The 20,709-nt window shown below is 46.5% G+C and overlaps 1 protein-coding gene across 1 annotated transcript in view; it reads right to left on the bottom strand.

Annotated features, from left to right (window-relative positions):
• PITPNB (phosphatidylinositol transfer protein beta) overlaps positions 1-20,709 on the bottom strand; it is a 57,812-nt gene that overhangs the window by 26,503 nt on the left and 10,600 nt on the right. The window contains exons 4-8 of the mRNA XM_073582690.1: positions 20,156-20,301; positions 19,579-19,670; positions 15,463-15,470; positions 14,327-14,401; positions 13,780-13,863 (exon numbers count right to left, since the gene is read on the bottom strand). Of these exons, the coding sequence (XP_073438791.1) occupies positions 13,780-13,863; positions 14,327-14,401; positions 15,463-15,470; positions 19,579-19,670; positions 20,156-20,301 (405 nt within the window). The remainder of the gene's footprint in view (positions 1-13,779; positions 13,864-14,326; positions 14,402-15,462; positions 15,471-19,578; positions 19,671-20,155; positions 20,302-20,709) is intronic.

Here is a 20,709-nt window from a genome sequence, read left to right on the forward strand (position 1 = left end):
GGAACAGAGAACGGCAGGACAGAACTGCCAATCCCAAAACTCATCTGATTGACCTAATTGCCACTAGAAAGACCACCTTCCAAGAGAGGACGGACAGTGACACGTCCTGCGGCGGTTCGAAAGGAGCCTCCTGTAAGGCCCCGAGAACCAGGTTAATGTCCCATGATTCCAATGTCCTTCTATAAGGAGGCGCCACATGGGAAACTCTCCGAATGAACGTCTTGACCTGAAGTTTGGTGGCAATTTTGCGTTGGAAAAGCACTGACAAGGCCGAAATTTGGCCCTTGAGTAAGCTAAGCGCGAGGCCTGATTTTAATTCGGATTGAAGGAATTCCAATATGGCCGGAATGGAAAACACCAGAGGTGATCGACCATGATCCTTGCACCACGAAAAGAAGGTTTTCCATGTGCGGTGATAGATGTGCATGGACACAGGCTTCCTAGCACTTATCATGGTGGAAATCACGTCGTGAGAGAACCCAGCCTGTGGTAAAATCCAGGATTCAACAGCCACGCCGTCAAAGACAGGGCCCCGGAGTTCTGGTGGTAAATCGGGCCCTGCGAGTGTAGATCCATGCAATCTGGAAGTCGCCAGGGGACGTCGGCAACTAGTTGTATTAGTTCTGCATACCATGCTCGGCGCAGCCAATATGGCGCGAAAAGGATCACTGGTACTCCCTCCGCTCTGATCTTCTTGATGACCCTCGGAAGCAAGGGAAGAGGAGGGAAGATGTACGGTAGCCGGAACCGGTGCCATGGCAGAACTAGGGCGTCCGCTACGATGGGGCATGGATCACGCGATCGGGCAATGAACCGAGGAACCTTGTTGTTTAGTCTTGAGGCCATGAGATCCACATCCGGAGTCCCCCAACCATGACAAATCTGCTGAAAGTCTTCCAGATGATGAGACCACTTCCCCGAGGCAATGCCTTGGCGACTGAGAAACTGCTGCCCAATTTTCTACGCTCGGCCCAATGGAGGATGTGATTCGCTTCATGCACGGCCATCCTGCTCTGGGTACCTCCCTGGCAGTTGAAATACGCTACAGCCGTGGCGTTGTCGGATTGGATCCTGATGTGACCTGCGAGGAGACGGTGGAAACTCCGTAGAGCTAATATGATCGCTTGCATCTCCAAAATGTTGATGGGGAGACTGACTCTCTGGTTGACCAATGACCCTGTGCCGTGTGGCGACGAAAGACCGATCCTCAGCCGAGGAGACTTGCGTTGGTGGTTACTACCAACCATCTTACTGGGAGAGAAGACCTCCCTTGATTCAGGGAGGACCTCAGTGTTCACCACCTGAGGGATTGCCTGACCCGCAGGGACAGAGGGATCCGACAGTCCAGGGAGAACGAGTTATTGTCCTAAGCTAACAGCAACGCGTGTTGTAAGGGACAGAGGTAGAACTGTGCAAATGGAACTGCTTCCATCACTGACACCAACTTTCCTAGAACTCTCATGCCGAAACAAATGGAGTGAGAAAACAGTCGCGCTGCCTGTTCTAAGGCTTGGGTCTCTCCTGGAGGGAGAATGACCAACCCGCGGGAAGTGTCCAAGATCATCCCTAAAAAGGGAAATCTGCTGAGCCGGTTATGGGAAAGACTTTTCAAAGTTTATCTTCCACCCCAGGCGAGAAAGTGTATTTACTGTTATCCATGGATTCCTCGCAGGCTGGAAGGGACGGACCCTTGATGAGCAGGTCGTCCGGATACAGTAACACCACCACTCCCCGAGAGTGGAGAATGGCCATGACAGCCGCCATGACCTTGGTAAAGACCCTGGGGGCGGTGGCGAGGCCGAAGAGCAAGGCAACGAACTGGAAGTGTTCCTTGTGAATTGCAAAACGCAGGAACTGCTGGTGGGACGGGCAGATCGGAATGTGAAGGTAAGCGTCCTTGATGTCGATGCTAGGAGCTCTTTTTCCATGGAAGCGTCAACTGATCGGAGAGATTCCATTCGGAATCGCCGTACCTTGACAAACTGATTTAATAGTTTGAGATCCAGAATGGGTCGCATCTTCCCGTCCTTTTTTGGAACCACAAAAAAAGGTTTGAATCTAACCCCCTGAACCTTTCGTGATGAGGGACCGGAATGACGACTCCGACCCTTAGCAGAGCCTGAACAGCCCGAAGGGAGGCTCGTCTTTTTCTTGGGGGGAGAGGAAAGGAAAAACCGAGTTGGAGGGGGAGAATAAAATTCTATCTTGTATCTGGAGGACACCAGCTCCCTGACCCACTTGTCATTGGGTAGATCTATGAGATTTGGCTCCCCTAGATCCAGGAGCCCTAGGCCTGGGTTTCCAAGGGCAGTTAGGTCTGTATGAGACCTGGGAGCCTCTGTCTCCGCGCGGGGACCGACCTGATCCAGAAGAGAAGGTAGAGGAGGACCAACCGGAATTGAAGATCGTCGGCTATTGGTTGCGAAACGGCTGAACAGCCCCTATTGTTGAGGAAGGAATTTACTTTTTCCCCCGGTAGTATCAAAAATGAGTTGGTCCAGTTTCTCTCCAAAACAACGACCCGTTTGAAAGGGGAGAGAAGTCAACGATCTTTTAGGTGTGGCATCCGCCCGTCAGCCGTGGAGCCATAGGGCTCTTCTAATGGAGATCGCATTAGCAGTAGTTTGAGCCACGCAATTGGCGGCATCAAAAGAAGCGTCCACTACAAAGTCAGCTGCGTGAATTATCTGCCTGGAGACAGTGGTTGCCTCCGGAGGAAGATTGGTGCCTTGGAAGTAATCAAGACTTCTGCCCAAGCGGCCATTGCCTTAGTGACCCAAATTGCCGCGAAAGATGGAAAAAAAAACCGCTACTCCTGAAGCTTCAAAAAACTGAACGGGCAAGGTAGTCAAATTGACAATCGGAGGGGTTTCTGACTGAGGAACCCTCAGAAACAGATGGGAGCGTTTTAGAAGCAAGACGCGCTACAGGAGGGTCCACCGGAGGGGACTGTAACCAATCCTACATTAGGTGTGGATGAAAAGGGTATTTAGCCTGAGTAGATTTTTGCCCTGTGAACCGCTCATGTGGCCGATCCCTAGGTTTCTGGACGGCTAGTAAATAACGTGCGCACACGCTAGGTTTTCTTAAATGAGCTATGGTGTGCTGGAGCGGGAATATTTTCCTCACCAAACCTCAGAATCCTTTTGACTGATTCTATAAGAGAATCAAGTGACTCTTGATCAGATGGGGGATTCTGAGGGGCAGACGCAACAGATACGAATTCAGAGTCATGCTCGCTGTGAACCTCAGGAGAGGGCGAGCAAGAGACAGGAATCGCTGATGCTGAGGCGCGATCGCAACTAGGGGACACACCATGGGTCCGCTTTTCCAGAGACAGTCCTCCCGGAGGGAGAATATAGCCTGGGTCAGAGACTCCACCGACCGTGACAGGGGCGCAGCCCACTCAGGGGTACCAAACGCAGGAGGTCCGTCAGCAGCGGCTGCGAGGGGCGTTGGAGCGCAGGTCGGGTGCAGGCCAGGTCGCGGTCCGTGCATAACGGATTAGATTGTGCACTGGGTAAGGCCGACTTGCAAGTGGTACACATGGTAGAAAAAAACGTAGTGTGCTTCTTAGCAGCCCGTTTAGCCTTCTTAGAGTGAGGCATAGCGCTCCAGAAAGGGTTAACGGCAGAGTCTGACTGCAGCTGCAGGGAATGTGCCGGGAAGGGGTTAAGCTTTAATCTGAGGGCAGATGCAGCTTACCCACAGTCCTGTGTTATGTCACCTAGTATTCGGTTGCTCCTGAAAGGGTTAACTGCAGCAGAGGTAACAGACATGGCCCCCAAGATTAGAATTGTGCGTCTCAGTAGAAATGAGAGGCGCCAAGAGGAGAGGGCGGTGACGTTAGTGCGTGCGGCGCTATTCAAATTGCGGCCTAGTAGGCCAGAAAAGTCGGGGACTAAATTTTTGGCCTACCCACGGTAGGCGCCAGGGGCGGCGCTATCGAGGGCGGCGCAATATAAATTGCGGCCTAGCAGGCCGAAAAAGCCGGGGGCTAAATTTCTGGCCTCCCCGCGGTAAGCGCCAGGCGGGAGGGCCGCGACAGGGTACCAGAGTACCGCCGCTGACGCTAAGTCAGCACTTCTCCCGGGGACAAGGACCCGACCCCATATCTCCACTCCTGTGCTCAGTCAGGTCGTCACTGTCCAGGGTTTCCAGTCTCATCCTCCAGGTGATGTCGCAGAGCTGGAGGAGGTTTTACAGGGGGGTATTGCTCAATCGATCCTCCCTCTGGGCAGGGGGACGGAGAGCTCTGGGGCTGATTCAGGGCATCCGAAAAAGCGCTGTTCAGGTCTTTGTCCATGCACTCCTGTGCTACGTCCTGTTGAGCTTGCCCTGGTATCCGTGGAACCATCGTCAGAGGAATACAGCCCCATTCGTCGCAGGAAAGTGTACGTGAAGGGTTACTCCACGTGCTTGCCTGTTGTTGGTTCGGGGGAAAGCGGGCCGTAGAAAGGAACCGTCACCCCCTTCACTCAGTTAATTAAAAAATAAAAATTTACAGAAAATTCAAGAATAAAATAAAAACGGTGAAACCAGATCCAAGTGCCTCCTATAGACACTAAGTAAGAACAGGAGAAATCTCAGCCAGCGAGAGGGTGTATACTGCAGGGGAGGAGCTAACTTTTTTTCTGGTTTACTTAGTGTCCTCCTAGTGGCCAGCAGCCTAACACCCATTGTCTCTGTGTCCCCCAATGAGGCGTAAAGCAGACATGAGTTAAATGTTATTTAATGACCATTTTATCTGGTATATCTGAATTAAAGGGATAATCATTCAAACTTTGAAAACTGCAAATTTTTAGAATTTAATAAATTTCTGATAGACAAAAAATATCAACAAAAAATTACCATATAACCCCTTAACGACCGCCGATACGCCTTTTAACGGCGGTAATTAAGGGTACTAAAACCACAGCGCCGTTAATTCACGGCGCTGTGATTTAAGTGAATAGCGCCCCCCAGTGTCGGATTTTCTCCGGGGTCTCGGCTGCCAGGGGTAGCCGAGACCCCAGAGAACATGAATCAGTCGGTTTTTACCGACCCCCGCTTTTGCGATCGCCGTTATTAACCCTATAACGACGACCGCAAAAAAAAAAAAAAAAAAAAGCCGCGATTTTACATTTAATTTCTCTCTCCTCTGATGTGATCGCACATCAGAGGAGAGAGAAATAGGGTCCCCGATCCCCCCCGGTACCTCTCCGTGGCCCTCCGTACCCTCCCGGTGGTCCCACGTCCCGCCGGCATCCTCCGATGGGCGCCGCCATCTTGAAAATGTATAACAAAAAAGACACGTCACTCCGGAAACAGATGAGGGGTGCTCAGAACAGGATACCAGTCCCAATATAACAAAGGAAAAAAATCCGGCACTCCCAAATGCAAAAATTAGAAGTTCTTCTTTATTATTCACAGCTTAGTAATCCACATGATATACATTCAATATATACGTAACGTTTCGGTCACTATTATGGACCTTCTTCAGACATGTGGAGCTGTGAAAATCGCCACGTGCAGAAAATAATGCGCTATAAGTTATGTGCTGCCATATAAAGAACTTCTAATTTTTGCATTTGGGAGTGCCAGATTTTTTTCCTTTATGCCATCTTGAAAATGGCGGGCGCATGCGCTGTGCGCCCGCCGGGAATCTGCCGGCTCCGGCTGGCAGATTCCATTCATTATTTTGATCACTATGATAAACGATCATAGTGATCAAAATAAAAAAAATAGTACATAACCCCCCCGTTTATCACTCCCTTATATAGGCCAATATAATGAAATAAAGAAAATATTTTTTTTTTCAGTTTTCCATTAGGGTTAGGGCTAGGGCTAGGGCTAGGGTTAGGGCTAGGGCTAGGGTTAGGGCTAGGGCTAGGGTTAGGGCTAGGGCTAGGGTTAGGGCTAGGGTTAGGGCTAGGGTTAGGGCTAGGGCTAGGGTTAGGGCTAGGGCTAGGGCTAGGGCTAGGGTTAGGGCTAGGGCTAGGGTTAGGGCTAGGGTTAGGGCTAGGGTTAGGGCTAGGGTTAGGGCTAGGGCTAGGGTTAGGGCTAGGGTTAGGGCTAGGGTTAGGGCTAGGGCTAGGGCTAGGGCTAGGGCTAGGGTTAGGGCTAGGGTTAGGGCTAGGGTTAGGGCTAGGGTTAGGGCTAGGGTTAGGGCTAGGGTTAGGGCTAGGGTTAGGGCTAGGGTTAGGGCTAGGGTTAGGGCTAGGGTTAGGGCTAGGGTTAGGGCTAGGGTTAGGGCTAGGGTTAGGGCTAGGGTTAGGGCTAGGGTTAGGGCTAGGGTCACGACTAGGGTTAGAATTAGGGTTAGGGCGAACTAGAATTAGGGTTAGAATTAGGATTAGGGTTGGGATTAGGGTTAGGGTTGGGATTAGGGTTAGGAGTGTGTTGGGGTTAGGGTTGGAGCAAGAATTGAGGGGTTTCCACTATTTGCCAACTTTGGGGGTCTAAAAATTGGGGTCTAAAAAATCACTTTTGTGGAAATAAAAAAAGAATTTTTATTTTCACGGCTCTGCGTTTATAAACTTTTGTGAAGTGCTTGGGGGTTCAAAGTGCTCACCACACATCTAGATAAGTTCATTAGGGGGTCTAATTTCCAAAATGGGGTCACTTATGGGGGGGTTTCCACTGTTTAGGCCCATCAGGGGCTCTGCAAGTGCAACATGATGCCCGCAGACCATTACATCAAAGTCTGCATTCCAATATGGCACTCCTTCCCTTCCGAGCTCTCCCATGCGCCCAAACAGTGGCTCCCCCCCACATATGGGGTATCGGCATACTCAGGACAAATCGCATAACAACTGTGCGGGTATGATTTCTCCTGTTACCCTTGTAAAAAATAAAAATTTGGGGGCGAAAAGATCATCTTTGTGGAAAAAAATAGATTTCTTATTTTCACGGCTCTACGTTATAAACTTCTGTGAAGCCCTTGGGGGTTCAAAGTGCTCACCACACATCTAGATAAGTTCCTTAATGGGTCTAGTTTCCAAAATGGGGTCACTTGTTGGAGGTTTCCACTGTTTAGGCACATTAAGGGCTCTCCGAACGCAACATGGCATCCGATCTCAATTCCAGCCAATTCTGCGTTGAAAAAGTCAAACGGCGCTCCATCCCTTGCGAGCTCTGCCGTGTGCTGAAATAGTGGTTTACCCCCACATATAGGGTATCGGCGTATTCAGGAGAAATTGTACAACAAATTTTGTGGTTGATTTTCTCTTTTAACACGTGTGAAAATAAAAAAAAATTGGTTCTGAAGTAAATTTTTTGCAAAAAAAAGTTAAATATTAATTTTTTCCTTCCACATTGCTTTAGTTCCTTTGAAGCACTTAAAGGGTTAATAAACGTCTTGAATGTGGTTTTGAGCACCTTGAGGGGTCTAGTGTTTAGAATGGTGCCACTTTTGGGTATTTTCTGTCATGTACACCCCTCAAAATGACTTTAAATATGATGTGGTCCCTAAAAAAAATGGTTTTGTAAATTTTGTTGTAAAAATGAGAAATCGCTGGTCAACTTTTAACCCTTATAACTTCCTAACAAAAAAAATTTTTGCTTCCAAAATTGTGCTGATGTAAAGTAGACATGTGGGAAATGTTATTTATTAAGAAATTTGTGTGACACATCTCTCTGATTTGAGGGCATAAAAATTTAAAGTTTTAAAATTGCAAAATTTTCAAAATTTTCGCCATATTTCCATTTTTTTCATAAATAAACACAAGACTTATCGAAGAAATTTTACCACTAATATGAAGTACAATATGTCACGAAAAAACAGTCTTAGAATCAGCGGGATCCATTAAAGCATTCCAGAGTTATAACCTCATAAAGGGACAGTGGTCAGAATTGTAAAAATTGGCCTGGTCATTAAGCTGCAAACTGGCTCTGTCGCTAAGGGGTTAACATGAAGTACGCGTCCCGAAAAAACAAAACTCAAATTCAATGAGATCTGTTGAAGCGTTCTAGAGTTATTACCACAAAGTGACACTGGTCAGATTTGAAAAATTTGGCCTGGGTCAATAAGGGGTTAAGGTGTATGGGGAGGCCTTTAACCCAGGTCCACGGAGTGGACTTCAAACACAAAGGACACCACGGCTCTATCCACGCATAGCTGGAAAAATCAACATGTCGAATATATTGCAGATCCCACCCCTTTAAGGTACGTCGACATGTGACATCTGCTGGAAAATTTGTGCGGATTCATTTGGTAGATTTCACTCTTTGTATTGCCAAGGGTAATAAGTGTTATGAATATCCACAGCCTAAGGGCGCAGTCAGACAGACGTATAACACGGACAACGATTGCATTGCCGTGCATGGACTGGCCGGCAGCTCTCCTGGCCGCATGTATTTCTATGCAGCTGTCTCGCTCGGATCAGCAGAGCTGTTTTATGGCCGTCTGAATGCGTCCTAAAAGTAACGTGCTGTGGATCAGAAATCACCCGCGCTGCTCAATCCCATCCACAGCGTTGGTAATTTTCAGACCTGTGTTGCATATTTAGAATAGATTTTCTGTGCAGATTCTCGTGCCGAGAATGTTAGGCATAACACCTGCGGTACGTAAAACCTCATTTACACGTGACCGAAAATTTCTCACCAAAAATAGTCGGGAGGTTCAGTTTTTAAATTCTGAATCCCGTCAATTCTTTGGGTGTAGATTTTTGATATGGTGCTGCCAGGGACTTGGGGCAAACCTGTCGGCACATTTCTTCCGTTATACGTCCAACCAAGCCTTAAATAAATAGCATTTCTCCAGCAGTTCTTCAGGGCAGACCAGTTACACCAGTCGCACAGTACATTGTCCCTGGGTGAGCCACCTGATCGGTTTCACCCATAGAGTAATACAGCAGTCACTTATATAGGAACGGGCAGCACGTACTCGAAGCCCAGAAAAATTTACAGTTCATTCCTTTATAACCCAGGATTCAGAAGAAAAACAAAAGACGATTCTATGATACATGACAGGATTCTGCGGCGGAAACACAATGCGCAGCTCCCAATTACAGCTGCAAATGAGCAATAGTGTGGAAGGAGACAGCCTTCTGGCTTTGTTAGCATGCAATCTCCTTCGGGATCCCACAGGGAGAGCGGACCACTGCAGGCGAGCCTTTGGCTTGTGGTTTATTTTGTTTGCCACCAGCTGTACACTTCTCATCTCATTAGCTTTGTTAGAAGACTCTGGGGGATGACAGCTGGAACCCACTCGAATCTTCGGCTCTGAGGATTACTGGAGGCTAATTCCGCTGTGCAGTTTCTGCAACCCTTAAACTGGCGCGCCCGCCACAGATCTCTGTACGGCACAAACAGTTTGAGCTCCTCAAGTAGGTTAAAAACACAACAGGCTAAAATGTCAGGACGGATGACAATGCCTCCTGTCCATGGAGAACTGCAAACACGTCATACCGGCTGGAGAAGAGCGCGCAGAATTAATGAGGAACAGCAAAAGAGAGGACTATATAAAATGCAAAGTAGAACCTGCAATTATTAACAGTGATATATTGTAGCATATATGTAACAGATCTGATGCCATGGACAAGGGAGGCGCCCTAGAAAACAGGTGGGCCATACCGGCTGGACTACCCCTATCTGTAACTGTCCAGTCAACGGCTGCTTCTCCTGCCTTCATAGTCGGTCATCCATGTTAGGACCTGTAAGGCTTTTGGTCAACCAGTCGGCCAGGGAGCCCTCCAGCACCCTCCATGAGATCTTCCTGACAGTCAGAGCAAGACCACTCTCCTTAATGGCCAGGGACATGTTGAAAGAGTTGTGTGTCTCTCATGAAGTGTGAGATCGAGCACTCTCCCCAATTTATGGTCTAGGAATGCTGCGTAGCTCAATGATGACCTCAGTGATGGAGGAGGAGATCTCATGCTCGTGCTTCAATAGCACCCAATACAGCTGGTAGCTTGCGGCATAACTGTGTTCATAAAGAAACAAATACATCTAAAAATGTAAAGACAGCAGAAGCCAGCACAGGAGACAACTAGAAAGCTCAGTTCAGAGTACCCTGTAAAGAGGAAATCACAGCGAGCTAGGCTGTCACGTGGTCCATGGAACAAGCAGATTGCTAAAGCGGTCCAGGATATTCATGGAGAAGACAAAAGTAATGCACCCTGTCTCTTACTATACTACATGCTGGAAAGCTTGAAGCCAAAAACACCACCCGGTAAACTGTATGCAAAGCGTTACAGAATATGAAGGCGCTATATAAGCAAAGCATAATAAATAATTTAGTATAATAGAATCAAAGATTGGTAGTGTTGGAAGAGACCTCCTGGGTCATCGTGTCCAACCCCCTGCTCAATGTAGGATTCACTAAACCATCTCAGACAATCTGCCCAGCCTCTGTTTGAAGCCTTCCATTGAAGGAGAACTCACCACCTCTCATGGCAGCCTGTTCCCTTCATTGATCACCCTCACTGTCAAAAAGTGTTTTCTAATATCTAATCTGTATCTTCTCCCTTTCAGTTTCATGACATTACTTCTTGTGTTTCCATATGCAAATGAGAATTAGGGATGATCCCCAATACTGATATAAGGTGACTTCTCAAAGGAAAGTTTGATGATACACTACTAGGGATAGTAGGCGTTGCTTACTATATTTATAGCTAAGTAGGAGATAACTGGCATAAAGGGGTGCCCGGGTATAAGTATTTGATTACCTCTGTACAAGATAGGTCATTAATAACGGATCGCTGGGGATCTGACACATGGAGACCTCACCAATCAGCTGATTCTTGATACGGCTACTGCAAAATGGCTACAGTTCTTTTAAATAAAAGCCGTTATGGAGACGACAGCAGCAACGCTTGCTACACGTTGAACGTACAAAAGAGATCATAAAACCCCTTTCACAGTGCAGCCCCCAAGGAAACAAGCTATTCTGAGGAATGGCTGTCCTTGTAATTAAAGGAAGACTCCAGACTGCTAGGCCTGGCTTATAGGAGATGGGGGGTTCTATTGGACCAATCAAAGTACAGCAGCGGCTACAGCTCTAAGGGATACAGACTTTTTCCAGCAAGGAGCACCGGTTACATCAATCTTATTGCGGTGTTTTATTAGAGAGATACTTCCTTGTCAGTTTAAGATGCACAAATCTCTCCTGGAAAGTGTTCATCCTTGGGAATTGATGTTTCCATTCAGTGACAGGAATTCCCGAGGGCTGGGCCAAATTCCAGGCGGTGGATTGGGGTATATAGGACACTGACGAGGGAATGAGGGGTTGGGTGGGGTGGGGGATTTGTTGCTGACTGGAGCTGGATACACATGCTTCGGTTGGCTATCGCCTGGTACAGGGGCAGTGGAATTAAGTTTTTCCATTTGCAATTTTTAGTTTAGAAAGCAGCAGTTCTCATCATGGCCACTAGAGAGCAGCACAGGTGTCTCCCCAGGCGTAGTATAGACCGAGTGCTAGCAGCTCATTATCGGTTGGATACAAGTACATTATCACAAGTGAGCTGAAATCTCCGACTATTGAAATGTCCTTCACCTCCTGTCCTCCACCCTGTAGTGCCGCAGCTACCACTCAGCCGCCAGTCTTATCACAAAGCACTCCATGGTAAGAGGCGAGTTCACGCTGGCATACAGGCTGGTACTCCTCCTCACTAGCTTGAAGTCACTAATCTAGATTTTTTACCTTGCTGTGCTATGTACTCAAGTACAGACATGAAGAAATGCCAGAAGTCAAGAACTGTAGGGAAAAGCCAGAAATATATACGCCGGGCATTGGCCCCATTTTATTGCATCCATCGGTGGCAACAGGCTAATGTGATTGACCGGCATACATCCTGTGGAAGGAAGGGGATAGACTGACTGTACAGGGGATGGGGGCACAGTCATGGACGACAGAGACAGGGGGTGGGGGCACAGTCATGGATGACAGAGTAAGGGAGTAAAAGACTCCGTACAGGGATGAGCGCAGTCATGGAAGATGGAGAGGAAGGGGATAAAAGACTGTGTACAGGGGTGAGCCAAGTCATGGACAATGGAGAGGAGGGGGGGTAAAAGACTGTACAGGGATGAGCACAGTCATGGACAATGGAGAGGAGGGGGGTAAAAGACTGTACAGGGCTGAGCACAGTCATGGACAATGGAGAGGAGGGGGGTAAAAGACTGTACAGGGCTGAGCACAGTCATGGACAATGGAGAGGAGGGGGGTAAAAGACTCTGTACAGTGGTGAGCGCAGTCATGGACGATGGAGAGGAAGGGGGTAAAAGACTCTGTACAGGGGTGAGCGCAGTCATGGACAATGGAGAGGAGGGGGGTAAAAGACTCTGTACAGTGGTGAGCGCAGTCATGGACGATGCAGAAGAAAGGGATAGACAGGTTGTACAAAGGGGGAGCTCAATCATGGACGATGGAGAGAACGGTGATGGACAGACTCTGTACAGGGGTAAGTGCAGTCATGGAAGATGGAGGGGAAGGAGATAGAAAGACTGTGCAGGGATGAGTGCAGTCAGAGATGATAGAATGGAAGTTGATAGCTAGAATCCATACAGAGGGGGAGGAGTAGTCATGGACAATACAGTGTTATACAGGGCACAGTCCCTTCTTTGCCGCTCTTTGCAGTGCGCCCCATTCAGTCAGGCTCTGTCTAGGCCCTATATTTAGCATGTATGTAGGAAAACTTCCAATATACAGTACTAGGTAAACGAGTCCATAGGGATCTTTTACTAGACTGAGGCCAAAAGACTGTCCTTTTGGCTTCCATCTGACCGGTCAGCTTAAACAAAAAAGGATAGATTAGCATGATCTACAATGCTATGCAATACTTTTTTTTTTTTGCTGAGGTTTACCAGAAAAAAAAATCTATAGATTACCATTATTTTACACAAATTTATATATATATATATATATATATATATATATATATATATATATATACATACACACACACACACACACACACATAACACACACAGACCCCGTGTGTTTTTGTTTTTCCATCAGACATTGCAGTCTATGGATGCCAATATATGGCATCTGTCACACCCTCTCACTAAAGAGGGTAGGTGTGACCATATTATGGACTAGCAGATATAGTTGCAAATCTTGGGGCACTTCACAAAAATGCACTTTACTTTAAATATTCCAATTGACTGTAATGGTAAAGTTCCATATTTAAAAAAAAAAAAAACCTTTTTTCTGAAAGGGAAAAAAAATGCAAAAATGCTAGGCTCGCACTTATATAGTGTCCTACACCAAACACAACCAAGTGTCCGTCAGAACCCCAGGAAATCTGTACTCTGATGGGACTGCCAACATATCCCTGATGAAGCCACTTCATGTCAATCTACTGTGGAAGCTCTGTGAACTCCGTCCTGGCAGTATTCAGCTTTTTCACGTTAACCACATTGTGAAGAATACTGCCTGCACGGAGGCCAGACTGTCCACAGCGACTCCGTCAGCTTCATTCAGCTCCATCAGGGCTCCCGTCAGAATAGCTCTTCAGTGATTCCAAATATATAGTGCTCAGCACTGCGGAAACCCATTCAATACACTATACCGACCACGGCATCAGAGTTTTCAGTGCGCGGAGAAGAATTCTAAAAATTCTCCACTTTACTACTACTGTAAAACACTGCAGATTTCTGGACAGAAACATGCAGAAATTATGATACTAAATACTCCCACATACCAGGACCCCCAAGAATGTGGCATGGGACCGGGTTATAAGAGCCAACTGCAGTCACATCTGATTTTATAGATTTGGATTAGAGGAGAAATAAATGAAATAATTCTGGGTGTTTCTGTCCGATCCCCATAAGAGGTGTATGACAGGACATACTTACTGATGGTTCTACTTGGCTTCTGTCTGCGATATCGATATGGACCACCTCAACAGTCTTCCACACATTAGGATCGAGACCGTGTACCTGGGAGGAGTAGAAAGGAATAAAGGAGACCTTCAATATTCGTATTGTACTAAAACTAAACGAGAACAATCTTGTGACCATCACAGATCGCAAAGAAAAAAAAAAAAAAAAAAAAAAAGAATACCAGCAGGATAAGCCAGCAGTGAGAAGAACCCATATACTGCTGTCATATGGTAGTGAGGGATGACACAGCTTCTGACAATGCTCTTCATAGCTCTTAGGGCCCGATTACACCAGCGAACTAGGGCTACATGGAAGCCAATCAGCAGTACGCAGATCGCTAATATGATAACATGATGCTTTATATGCACATTACTATCGGCAGCACATCTACTGTTTACACAAGTCGATGTGCTGGCAAGAACAATAATTTTTAAGCTTTCTTCAAAAAAAAAAAAATTTGGCCTGCTCATTGGGCGATTGCCGGCCTGTTTAGATTTCCGATCATCAGTGAATGACTTACGTTTTCTTGAGTTCCCACATCCGGTTTGTGCCAAGTCTCAATTTTAATGAAGAAATCTTCTTTCATATATTCATTCTGAAAAAGTACAATACACATCACAGAAAATTGATAGGAGCGGGACTACTGACTATTGCTCCATAGTCTCAGAGACATCTAAAGCAACAGACTGGGCTTTTACACCCTTTCCCTGGGACCAGTGCTGCCTCTCTGCTGCTCCAGTCTCTGTTGATCAACTGCAGCAATGACGTCACATCTACAGCACTGCAGTCAATCACTGGGCTTGAACACTGTAGATTAAGAGCACTGTAGATGTGATGTCACAGCTCACTTGTGACATATATCCGAGAGGCAGCGTGTGACCAGGGAGGGCTAGTAAAAAGCTTAATTACTGTTCAGATCGCATAACCCGTGAAAAAGGTATCTCCCCTCTCTACCACCCATAATCAATTTGATATGTTCTCCAAAATCAGGGGTATATGTCCCAAAGAGGTAATTAAGAAAAATGTGTCCTTCTACAATGAAGGAAAAACTCAAATCTATGCATCATATCAAAGTCTACAACAGCCATAGAAAACGTGCACAGTAAAGGCCACGTCACACACAGTGATCTCGCTAGTGAGATCGCTGATTTTGTGATGCCACAGCAATTTCGCCAGCGAGATCGCTGTGTGTGACGGGGATCAGCAACTGGCCCCCCCCGCCGATTATCGCTGATCGTCCTCAGCCATTTTTCGATCACTGGTCTCCCGCTGGCCAGCATGCAGCGCTGCGTTTGGCAGCGAGAGACCAGCGATCAGCGATGCTGGACGCTGGTTTCTAATGTAAACAGCGGGTATCCAGGAGTCGCGCGGCTCTTAGATACCCGATGTTTACCTTGGAAACCAGCGTGTACGTCGGTTTCTAATGTAAACAGCGGGTATCCAAGAGCCGCGGCTCCTGGATACCTGATGTTTACATTAGAAACCAGCATCGCTGGTCCTGATCGCTGGAGGGGCTGTCTATGTGACAGCTCACCAGCGATCAGCCTAACGATGTCCGAGCGATCCCATCATGTCGGATCATTGGTGGGATCGCTGGGACATCGTTATGTGTAACGGGGCCTTAAGGGTAAAGCGACAACATAGATGTAAACTCACCGTTACAACTGATCCATCAGAGCACATACAGGAACAAAGAGGAAAAAAAAAAAGATTAGAGATGCCAGCTGACAGCAGATAAGGGACTGAACAAAAGTCATGAGAGTGTTACAAATCTCATCAGTATGATAAACAGCGTTTTGCGAAAGTATCAGTATTATACAAGGTTTATCCCACCGTAATTCTTATATTGCTTGCAAGAAATAAAAATATTGAGAATATACTCATTATATCATCTCATTACAGGCATTCCATAGAAAATGGTGCTGTGGGCTACAGCTCACAACCCAGCGTATTCAGTAAATCAAGGCGCCCCGTGGGTCCTGCGCCACTGACGGGAAGTCAGAAGTAATAGCGACAAGTTCTCATATGTGAGGCCAGAACGAGGATATCATAGACTTGGAAAGAAAAGTGACTTCCTGCTCTCCCAGCACACACTGGAGCGATCTGACGGGTCACAAAGTGCTGGAGACCAACGGGAGAAGAACAGATAGATGAAGACAAGGTGGGTAAAGTAGGAGACTGGGGCAGGGACCTTACATTAGTGACACCATTCCAGCTCTGCAATAAAAAGACTAAACGCTGGAGTGCTGCTTGAAAGGACAAAAATCCCACATTGTGATCCTGTGCCACAATTGTTCCATGTGGCACAGCTTTTAGGATTTTCACTCATTTTTATAAAGACTGACTGTAGTTTGCAGACATTAACCTTACCAGGATAACCGGATGGCATGTATTCCACAGCAATAATTACTTTAAAATGCTTAATTAGTTCTAGGTTAGTACAAAGAAACTCAAATTACTGATGGCATCCCCTAATCTTCCAGCATCACAGCATTTAGAGATACACAGCGAGCATTCACTGTTACAGGAGCTCAGTAAAGCGTTCCACAGTAACCGGAATTTCTATTCAGAACTCAATCGTACACATGAAAAGAAGCAGCTTTGTAATATATCTTACCAGAGAAATCTGCTTTCTCCTCCTTGACTGATCTTTCAGTCTCAATTCAATGGCAAAAACTGTCCTCCGTGAACAGATTTCCCCATTGAGATAGGAGATGGCAGTTGGTGCTTTTAACATTCTATGGAGAGGGGCAGAGCTAAAGGCAGACAGATTCAGCTGCAAGTTCTGAAACAGGAGCACTTTCTGAGGACCACCTGTCATCTCCCATCTCAGTAATGGAGAATTCACTGCGTATAGAGTTCTATGGAGAACGATAACTGTTTCAGAGGAATCGGGGTCTGCCTCTACTTTTGATTATGAGAAAAATCCTTTAAATCTGTGTTTCTCCAAACATTGATCTCATTGTATTGAGCCACAGACTGAGTAGAACATGTAAGCAGTCTCCACTAATGAGAATAAGGACGCTGCATCAATACTGGACTGTCAACCAATATAATACAATGTGTAAGGTTACAATCTCTGGAAATCTTATCAACTGAAAGTAACATTGGAAGTAATGAATTGTGCAGGAAATGCAGAGAGAACAGCAGCAGGGTCCTGACCCCAAGGGGCTCATCATTCTCTAGGAAAGTGTCTGTAAAGCTGTTCATATGGAACTCAACGGCCCACCGAATCAGCAGGAAATCACCCCAAGCTTCAAGGGCAGAGGGAGAAATCTCTGCAGTTGTACAATACAGGTCTGATAAGAGGTCCTGAAGAAACTAAAAGCAGAAAACAAACATTGTCTCCAGGACATCCATAATGGTGCCAACCACTAGAGGTGGAGCCAGCTCTTTCATGGGAAACTGGCAAGATCACCTGCAGCGCTATGCACTTTATGCACTTAATATTTAACCCCTTAAAGGGCCAGGAAACTTGTCACTTTGGAACCACACATTTTTTCATTTTTCTGCCTATTGCCGTATATTGTTTGAACAATTGCACACACAATACCAAATATGTCTTTGTGTTTTACATTTTTCTATCTACATTCAGGGAAATGTCTGTGTTTTGGGAGATTTTTAAAAAATGGGATTTTTTTTTTTTTACATTGGTAATTAGTCCCCTTAAGATAATACACTAAGATACAACAGTCGTGTAGTTGTGAAATTGACAATATTCTATGAAGTCCAGCCTCAGGACGGCTGCCAAATAAAGGGAAGTTTGACAGCACCAATTAGCAGGTCAGTCTGGCTCAGATCACATCAGTCGCTCCCAAACGCTGGCCATCACCTGCACCCAGCACCGGAGCCCAGGCTCCATCGTTGTGCAGCATGGCCACTGTACATTTGTAGCAGCAGTCGCTAAGGGGCTAAAAGCCTTTGTAGGTTTTTATGTCCTCAGGCAGATTGCTTAAAAAACACACAACTCTTCATCAGTCACCCTGAGAAAGAGCTGCTGAGCTTATTTATTGGCTGCAGCACTTTCCACGTCAGCGCTGCAGACAGTAACGGACCCTGGAAGCAGCGGTGAAGGCTCAGTGCTGGACCCTTAGGGGGTGAGGAGAGCATCACTTTTTGGTTTGTTTGTTTGTTTTAACAAACTTAGCCAGCAGTTAGTAGGTTTTCCATATAATAATGCTGCACTGAAACACTAAAAATGTTGTCATCCACATCCTACTGCCACCAAAAGAAATTCACTCAACCACACAGATCACATTTAAAGGGAACCTGTCACGCTCTCTGTAGCATGTAAACTGTCCCCAGTGCGTTGTTGCAATGTGCATCACTAATGCGTTTTTTAAATTAAAAACGGAGCTGTAATCAAGTGCAAAAACCACTTTAAATAGTTATATCGTACCTGCTCATTTAGTCATAGGGGTGTGGGGGTGTGCTTCACTGGATTCAGTCACGGGTGTCAGCGCCCACGCAAATTTGACTGATGTGCCCAGTGTGGCGCAGTCACTCAAATCAGATTTGAAAATTCGGCGCTTGTGCCCACGGTTCACGGAGCGACGCTTGTGCCCACGGTACATAGAGCCGCGCATGCACCGTGATGAGCAGCTCCCCTATGTGTAGTGCCCAGCTTCACTGACTGTGCAGCCGAAGCCTGTTTGTCACAGCGCATGCGCGGCTCCCAGATACACTGTGCAAGTGCAACTCCATAACACATTGCACAAGCGCAGAATTTTCAAATCGGATTTCAGTGACGTTGACACAACCCTGGGAACATCATTCAAATTGTGTGGGCAGCGACAACCGTGACTAAATGAGCAGGTACGATGTAACTATGTGAAGTGTTTTTTGCACGTGATTATAGCACCATTTTTTACTGAAAACAACGTGTTAGGCTGGTTTCACATTAGCGTTGAAACAACGCTGCGCACTGCGTCGGTAAGCCCCGCCCCGATCCGGCTCCCTGCTGCATTTCGGCGCGCACGGCGCACCGTCAAAAGTGCGCAGCACGCTACTTTCACACTGGCAGCGCATGATCTGCGCACCCTATGCTAAAGATAGGGTGCGCCGATCGCATGCGTGCAAATGCTTTAGTAGGCGGTGATCCCAGATGGGGCGGGCAGGGAGCCGGATCGGGGCGGGGCTTACCGACGCAGTGCACAGCGTTGTTTCAACGCTAATGTGAAACCAGCCTTAGCCATGCACATTGCATCAACACACTGGGGACAGTTTACTGCTACAAAGGACATGAATGGTTCCCTTTAACCTGTACATTAGGAGCCTTTCTGCTCCTCCACACACGATTTTTTTTTTGCATATTTCCTTTCTCCATACCTATTGGAGCGAGTGCCCCACTGCTGATCCTACACCCTTCTCACAGCTTGTAGCCTTACAGAAAGAAAGACTGCAGCTGCATTCCCCTTCTCCAGGTCTTTAACCATCGTTAATATTTTACACTAGAACGGAGGCCTCTGCCAGTAGGAAGGTGCGTTACAGATATTGAAAGGAGGACTGACGATATGCAGGGGACAGATCAAAGAATTCCCTTAAAAGGCATATCCTGATCCACATCATGGATTCTGTGGATAGGTGGTAAGATGACCACTACCAATACAGGTAAAAAGTACATGTGATGGAAACTGACCTCACATTTAATAGGTCCCAATCACGGGCCACTTTTTGCAAACATTTGTGCAAAAAATAAACTAGACGTCCAGTTCACAGACCAAACTCATGTTAGTGAATGGGTCCATTCCCATAAAACAGGGCGCGGCTTACTTGTTCTGCAGTAAGGGTAAGCGTTCCAGGCTTTTTCATGGAATACCAGGGACCCCTCTGGAGCAAACATCTTCACGAAGCCAGGGACTTTACTGGACAAAGAAACACATCCGTTAATTACACGACCCTCTCTTTTCAGCAGTGTTGTCACTTCTCATTACGAATATTTTCCCAGCTGCAAATGTTAGACTTCCATAGACCTATATTGTCAGTCACCAGTAAATTAGTAGACAGCTACACATCGGGAATGTCAGGCGTTTGCTGGCACAGACATTTGGATATAATTGGACTATTGGGAGAAGTCGGCATGGAATCTGTATGCCCCAATATTAACCTTGTGATCACATATTACCAGGAGCCAATCCGACCACAATTAATGTTATGTGAAGGATGAAACATACACTGAGTAGTCCTAATACTATTAATATTCATTTTGGATCAATTGAAATGTTATCAGGGTTATTGTAACTACAAAAGGGCCAACTACTGAAGGTGTGAACATGGCCTAAGGAGGAGGCACCAATGAAGGAAGCCTGGCCAACACCTTTACAGTGAGCAGGACCCTCGGGGGGCTTACCTTTTCAGGTGGTAGATTTTGTGTGTATATTGGCCCTTTTCACCATCTTTTTCATACGGCTCATTCTTCAAGACTTCGATTCCTTCCCCGCCACCCGTTTCATTTTTGCTCGCTTCCGCCACAGAATAAAGCTGGCCGACTTGATACTGAGAAAATACAGCAAGAAGACAGGAATCAAGAAAACGTGTGTGTGCAAACAAAGATCCTCATAATAGTGGGTCTGCCCAGCTCCTATATCACCACTCAGTAATCAATGGGTCAGGCTTGAAGAAAGTAGACCACCACAAGCAGGACAGACCCTAAAGAGCCGCACCTACATTAGATAGACTCCCCCACTGCACAAGGACGGCCGCGGAGAAGAAGGGTCATGCTTTTTATTAAACTAATAAACTGCACCCAATAAACAGTACTTTTTTAAGATTTAAAGATGACAGTAACTACCAGTAGAGGGCGCTAACTGCATACTGCTTATACACCAGACAATGTAATGGGAAATCTGGTGACACATCCTCTTTGACCAGTTTGAAACTGAGCAATGAGCACTATAAAAATTA

The sequence above is a fragment of the Dendrobates tinctorius genome, unplaced genomic scaffold, assembly GCF_039654945.1.
Source record: "Dendrobates tinctorius isolate UK_male_01 unplaced genomic scaffold, ASM3965494v1 ptg000073l, whole genome shotgun sequence".
In the NCBI taxonomy this organism is placed as follows: domain Eukaryota; kingdom Metazoa; phylum Chordata; class Amphibia; order Anura; family Dendrobatidae; genus Dendrobates; species Dendrobates tinctorius.